This window comes from Micrasema longulum, unplaced genomic scaffold (assembly GCF_059751315.1).
Source record: "Micrasema longulum isolate JH-2025_06_02 unplaced genomic scaffold, ASM5975131v1 h1tg000681l, whole genome shotgun sequence".
Taxonomy (NCBI): Eukaryota; Metazoa; Arthropoda; class Insecta; order Trichoptera; family Brachycentridae; genus Micrasema; species Micrasema longulum.
This window is the reverse complement of record NW_028277877.1, coordinates 203,246-211,043: the sequence shown is the minus strand read 5'-3', so window position 1 is coordinate 211,043 and position 7,798 is coordinate 203,246. Positions and strand designations below refer to the sequence as shown.

Here is a 7,798-nt window from a genome sequence, read left to right as displayed (position 1 = left end):
CATTTAGTCAATTAATTTATTCGGGTAGTACATTTTTATCTAATTACGCATTTTTTTCATTGTCTAGGCTTAGATTATTTTGACGTTTACACGCGTTTAAGCGTCCCGCCCTCAGACAAATGGTCCGCAGGCGACCTGATCCTCCTGTAGTGTAATTGAAATGTCTTGTCTGTTACGTTGGGGCCCTACGGTCAGGGGGGCCGGGGGCCAGTGCGGCCCGGCCTTCGAGGGCCGCAGGGCCCGCGCCGTATATTAGGGGACGGGCGGGACGGTAGACACAATACAAGGGCAAAATATTCGTCTTCTTGTCTGCCCTGTTCATCGACAATTCGTGAAATATAACGGCAGAAATAATACGTCATCTGAATATTAAAATGATTTCATTTGAACACAATTAGCAAGACACAAAATGGAGAATACTACTGTCCGGAATGTCTAACAATAGTCCTCGTCACCAGAGCTATGTAGTTCTTTATATACGTTATTTATTGACATTTACTTTGTGGAATAACGTGTTATATAAAAAAAATATAACACTGAACTTTACGCCACATATGAGTTTAACAAAGTTAAAGAAAATAAAATGCGTAAATTGCAAAGCCTCTCTTGGAGAAAAATCTTGGAGGATCTGAGTGAAAATTACTTCTAAATGCTTCTTCTTCTAGAGGTTAAAATCGGTTGATCTGTTATCAGCTAGAAGCTAACTTCCGAGACTTTGAGTTCCAGCTGTTCTTCCTTTTCCTTGGTGGTCTTCCGGGCAGGCGGCGAACGGCTGGGGTTTCGTGGACCATGGTATTGGATATTTTGGAGCTTTCCACCAATAATTGTTTTTTTCTCTCTAAATATTTTGCTTTATTGTTGTAATGGTTGTTTTCCTTAAATAAATAAATAAAAGAACTTATATTAATGACGGATAAAGAATTCAGTTCTCTGTGCGAAATAGAACCAGAACTCAGAAAGGTTCGATGGGTATTCTCAGGAAAAAAAATTGAGTGGGGGTAAGTTCGCTTTGTAGTGTAGCGGTTGGCGCATTTACTTTTCTATCAGTAGTTTCGCTACCCTCCGTTTTTAGTGACGAATACAGGAGAAATCCATGGACACGATCGACAAGCAAACGAGTCCACCATTTGGTGACGTCTTATACTCTATGTAAATTGCTCTTTGGTAACCTTATAGGTAAAAAGTAGTACCCCTTTCACCAGGGGCCTCTTATTTTCTTTTCACTGTAACTTCCATGTAATTGTCCTTCCAATATGATTTATAAATAAATAAAAAAATATAAAATTTGCCACATCCTACTATATGTGAACTAACGTTTTCTTCAATGGCGGACATAAAAACTCAAATAGACTACTCCAATTAAAATATAATTTGGTTATTTATCTCGAATCTAGAACCATCCTACAGATTCTTAAAAAAATAAACACGCATGTTTCGTTTCGTAGCTTTGATAAATTATGAGTTCAAACCGTGCAAAAGGGATAGGAGAATGAACACCAATTAAAAGTCATAATATTTTAACTGAATTAAGTGTTTTAATATATTTGCAACTTCACAATACATATTACAATGATAGAAAATTGAACTTATCATATTAAACGCATTAAATATAATAAATTTACATAATACAAACTAGACATTATACTACAAGACATTAGAAATATTATTACAATAATATTTCATTCATCCTTAAGCGGGGAACACAATGCAATATTACAAACAATAACATCGCTGTTCAAGACGTAGTTGCTGAAATGGCCTACACTTACTTTAATGTACGTAATATTCCTACTATTGATTACGCAATAATCAAATTATAATATTTTAATTCTAAATTTATGGGAATCGAACAAATAAACTTGACAGAAATACTACATCGGTTTTTTCGCCTAATACAACACACATTTTGATATCAAAATATTTTTTACTCAGCATCAAACGTGATGAATTTTTTTTTACACATAAGCGGCATTCTATAAGTGTGTCATGCATTAAATTAAATAATTTTAAGTATTAATTTAGCTTAACTTACAAAATTTTACATCTATAAATCATATTTTTCAAAGAAATAAATTTTGTTACTCACACAAAACTCAGTAGGTAATCAAAAATGGTTCTTTTTCGACAGTGTATTTGCTACGAAGAAACTATTATTGCTAAAATAAAGACTGTCTATAATTTTCCTTTGTTTACATTTGTCAATTGGAATTTGATTAAATTCTTTATAAATGTTCACAAATAAACCTGAATACTAGTAAAATATTTTTAAAAAAGTTATTTATTAAATTTCAATTTGATCTTTATGATAATCACTGCTAAAAAGTACTCAAATAGTAATGAGAATGGCACGTATATGTAAACATTATTCTCCATTTTCCATGAATTTCTCATACTGGCAATAAAATCATTTTGCTGATTGAATCAAATAAATTGGCTCATATATTGAATAAATAAGAAAAAACAATTAACATAATTATTTGTTAACCTTAAGCTTATCGTGTGACTTAAAGTATAAATAAAATTTGCGCATATTCATCATAAATATTATAATTTTATTAAGCAGTAAGATTAATTCGATTATGGCAGAATTGCTTAAAACTAAACCGGATTAAAATCTTCAAAGTAAATTAATTAATTATTAAACTGACTGAGAACTAAAATTAAATGACACAGATATTATTACGTTAGTTTCAGATTAGCTTATTAATTCTAATAATACTGTACACTTTCGAGGATGTCCTCTTATATAATGAAAAACTGAATCCATAAATATAATTTAGATTTAACATTATTGTTTTGAGTTTGGTAATATGTAATTATGATATGATACTAAAGTTACGTTTAATTTCGTACTTATATAAATAATATTGTGTGTACAATTATGTTGCTGCTTATTATATCTGTATTTTTTTTATCTATAGTAATATAATAATTGGGGTTCTAAAAATAAAAAAAACTGTGATTTTTCCAAAACGATTCCATCGCCTTATCAATTTAATGCCAAAGGCATTGCATTATTTCATCATAATTATATTCGTATTGAAATAAATTCTAGGTTTGAAATCGAATTCTGAAAAGAAATTCTTAATTAAAAAAGTATTCGAGTAAATGTGTTTCATTATACTTCATGTGTGTCACTCTATTCATTTACTGTTACTGGAATAAAAATAAATGTAAAGTTACTGAATCAAGGATTTATTTATTTGAAAAGAATGTCACAATGTCGAATAAAATAAATGAATTCATCTCTTTAACAAATAAATATCACATAATATACACTCTCCTTCACGCTAACACCGATACATTTATGAAAAAATCCTTACATACGTATGTTTTAAAATATAAAGTAAAATAAATAAACATCTTTATACAGGGGTGATAATGGAACACGTTACAATCTACAATAAATACAAATTTCATATTGTAAACATAGAAAACACAACGCCCTCTCTGGTGACACGATACAAACAGGAGCGGATTAGAAATTCTACATTGAACCAAAAAAGACAGGCAAATAGGCCAGTGATTTACCTAAATGTTTAAAAACTCTACGTACTCTAAAGCGAAAAACATAGGTTATAGTTAAAGATTAGGTTACGTTATCCGCTCCTCAATACTACAGACAAATACAAACTTATATCATTACAAATATTATATTATCAAAGGCGTGAAATGCATATCTTATTTTATTCACTATCCTCTCAACACTTCTTCTCTTGTTAATTTATATTATTTTAGACGGCAAAAAGCCCGAAAGCTGCCGGAACACTACTATTGTAATTTTGCATAAATAATTATAACGCACAGTGACCAAAGCGTTTCGTATAAGGATGTTATTTCCTTACGGTTTATTTATAATTTTGTCGCGTAGAAATTAAATAAATGCATATTTATTTCTGCGAAATGATCACCCGGGGTGCAATTATGAACCTTCGCTATCCCCTAGAGAGTGGTTAATTTGGGGATATTTATTTTTTCCATGCGACTAATTTTTGCTTCATATATGGCCACACTGATTATTAAACGTCAAAAAATATGAACACGTGAAATCAAACATGATGATTTTCATTTAGAACATTATTGCGACCTTAAGCATTACCCGAAACACTTCATTAGGTCGAATTGACCAAACCGCATCAGTTTTATTTTTGTTTTTGAAGCAGTTTTCTACAATATTCGACGTTTAATCATCAGTCTGGCCATTATATGAAGTGTCGTCGCATTAAAAAAATATAAATCTTCAAATAAATCACTCTTTAGGGGGTAGAGAAACCAAATGTCAGAACATCTTTCCATCCGCTGTCGATTTTCCAATCCGAAACAAAATTATTTTAGTGAAGTTTGTTGATAATAATGTTGTGATCAATAGTCAACAGTATTTATTTAGTTTATTATTTATTATTCACTTTGTATTAGTTTATGATTCATTTAGTTAGTATTTCGCCAATCTTGCCAACAAAGTGATTTTTCCAAAAGTAACATAAATTATAAAATATTTCTTTCAGTGACATGACCACATTTGGCTCTGCAGGCTGACGGAAGAGAAACTGACGAGGCCGTCTCGTTATTCTTTAATTTATTTAAGTGATTCTCCATCTAACTAACTACACCTTGACCTGCTCAGATAATTGAGTTCAGCCGTATGTATTTTTGAAAAATGACAGCTAATGTCAGGGTTTTGTAAGTGAAATGACGATATTAATAATATTTTTAGTTTTTCTTCTTCTAGGGCTTCGCTAGTTTTGAGATGTTTACGAGTCACTGTAATTAAATTTTTATACAAAACAATTAAAACAGTTACAAACACCTTTTGCAGATAAGACTGCATGCACGTAATTTTAATTTAATTAAATGCGCGCACTAGGAATATATTAAAAAAACATATTAAAACTGTTGAAAAACAATGGCAAAAAAATAAATTAGTTTAGTTATGTAATGATTATCAATTTGTTCGCCGTTATGCAAAAATACATCAATAAACACAATTTGACTCGTTGGCAAAGATTCAAAGCTAAAGGTACCGATTTTTTTTGGTTTATAATATTTAATGTTGTGTATTTTTGTCTATTAGATTTAAGGTTGTCATTTGCCCGGATGAGGCAGTGGGTGAAAGTTATTGAGGTATCGGATTCATATTATGAATAACACGTTAACTGTAAGAAATGCTGACAGTATCAAAGTAGATCACATGATAATGTGTTCAAAATAATGTGCTGTATGTCGCGTGATGTTTTCTTGATTGCATTTTTATTGAGATTGTAGATTCCAAATATTATTTTAAGATTTTAGTAAATCTATTACAGTTTTAAAAAACCGTTAAGTAATTAATCTTAGGTTAGACATTTGTAATAAGATTATCAGTTTAAGGGAGAATCGTGGAAGATGAGATTAATTGAGTCACTAGAGTATTTTTGTAATAGTTAAGGAGCGATTTTTCAAAAAGCCGTATGTAGAAAATGTAGATGTTAAATTGTTAAATTGGCCACCCGATGATAGGTCATAAGCCCTGTAAATGTTTTGACTTATATATTATTCAAAAATGTTTTCCTTCTGTTGCAACACGTTTAGATCTTAATAACTCCCTAGAGAGGATCCAGTCTGTCTATAAACATTTGGACATACTCAAAAACACTGTTGAATTTAACTGGTACAAGAAGTATAAAATTGAATATTAATGTGCATTTTCATGAAGTACCTTAAGGGGGATTTGGACGTTATTGAAATATAGCCAGTTATGCTTATAATGGTCTGGTTTTTATACCACTCTTTCAGGAATCAGGATCTGATCCAAATAAGTATTGAAGCCTACTGAGATGAATACATTGAGGATGATAGCAGGCACAACTTGAGATCGCGCGAGGACTACTAGAATAAGAGAGATATGTGTGGCTGAGGACATCGCTAGATGGAGTAGACAGCGAAATAGGGACTGGTATGATCATGTCCAAAACATGGACACCACCCGACTGCTTCATATTGCAATACATAATCAGTAGTGACCGTCATTTATGGCACCAAATTATGGCATATGTTCTATTTTCGGCCGAAACTAAAAGCGAAATTGAAACTCATTTAAATAAGTTAAAAGTCACATCAAGTTCAAAGTTAAACCTTACGAGTTCATAAATACGTGTTAAATAAAATACACAATGAAATAAAAGATAACGAACAACACCCACCGGCCGAAAACCAAAAAAAAATAAAGGTACCATGCCACAGGTCACGCGGCCGAGTCACAAGCCATAAGATGCACCCGAGTACTGCCGAACGTTAGCCATCACATTCCGACAGCACGCTTCAACTGAGCCGACGTTTCGGCCAATTTTTGGCCGAAACCAAAACCAGAGCCAAAACTTTTTTTACTGGCCGAAACTGGCTGAAACTGAAACCGAAACTTTGGCCGGTCACTAATAATCTCGAAAACCTCCCAAAAAATGGAAGGGCAGCTGGGAATCCTCCTCACAGGAGGATTAGCCCTCTGGAAAACAGATCACATAGGTCTATAGCAAGGAAGAAGAAGAATAAGTTTTTAACCAAAAGGTAAAACATTGCGATGCGGTAGAAATTTGACATTGGCAAAAAATATAAATAAGGCAGACAAACTTTTAGACATCTCAAAACATTGTTGAAGGCGTATTAGATTTATTCGTACAATAGCTTTATCGTCATTGCTTATACGAGATTAAGGTATTTTTCCGGGTGAATCCGTGTTGACTTGATCAGGTAATAAGACGTTTTGAAAAATCTCTCCTCAACGTCCCATCGCTGGGTGGCGTCTTGTGTCTTGTGTCTTGTGGCAGGCTGCGCGACGGGCTCGGGGTTGGAGGCGTGACCTACGAGTAGGCCTGGCTGTATTTGCACTTGTTCGCCCTCCGCTGCAGCCGGCGCATACGCCTACGCCACTCCTCCTTCCACTCGATGACGATAGTCTCCGGCCCCAGCATGAGCTCTCCCTCCCCGCCCCTGTCCCCGTAACCCTCCCCTTCATCCTCTATACCCAGAATAAGATACAACCTGAAAGATATCAAATTTATTTAACAAAATTACGGACAGTGTCTAATTTAAACTAATTATATGACGAAAAACAATAATAATAGAGTTACAAATAATAGAAGGAATGCAACAAAAAAAAGCAAAGACAAGTTAATACATGAGACAGGCATTATGGAATCTAGCTTGATTCTACAAAAATACAGTCAATTTATTGGGAATATTTCTTCAGCCTAAATAGGCACAAATGTAAAAAAACTCAATTTACAATCAAAATAATTTAGATCTTGATTTTCATTTACAAATCTAATCATTCTGGGTAGAGGCGCATGGAAACCATAATTAGTCTTATGGTGACCGAGGAACAAAATGTCATTATTTCTGAGTCTACGTGAAGGAACATTAAGAGATATTTGTTGGAGAATAGTCGGGACATTAAAAAAACTATCAAGTATCTTAAACATGCTAATTAAATCTGCATTAAATCGACGTTGTGAGAGACTGGATATATTCAGGAAAAGTTCCATGTCGGTATAGTTATAGTGATCACAAGAGTGTGATTCCTAGTTTGAACGCAATTTTTCTTATAACTGATTCGATGCGATTTATATGAGTAACATATGAAGGAGACCATATAACGGAGGCGTATTCAAGAATGGTTAACTGATTACATTCATTCATTATTTTTTATTTTTTTATTTGACAATTGTAATCTGCATTTCTTAACTGGCTGTTTAACCTATCACACAATGCAGTTATAAGTTAATGAATAGAAAAAAGATAGATACTAAACTGCCGATGCGTCCAG

At 33.0% G+C, this 7,798-nt stretch overlaps 1 protein-coding gene across 1 annotated transcript in view; it reads right to left on the bottom strand.

Moving 5' to 3' along the window:
• Positions 1–4,575: 4,575 nt before the first annotated feature.
• Positions 4,576–7,798, bottom strand: part of LOC148279679 (netrin-3-like) — a gene marked incomplete at its 5' end in the record, with an annotated part of 194,019 nt that continues 190,796 nt past the window's right edge. The window contains one exon of the mRNA XM_088229577.1: positions 4,576–7,014. Within this exon, the coding sequence (XP_088085703.1) occupies positions 6,834–7,014 (181 nt within the window). The remainder of the gene's footprint in view (positions 7,015–7,798) is intronic.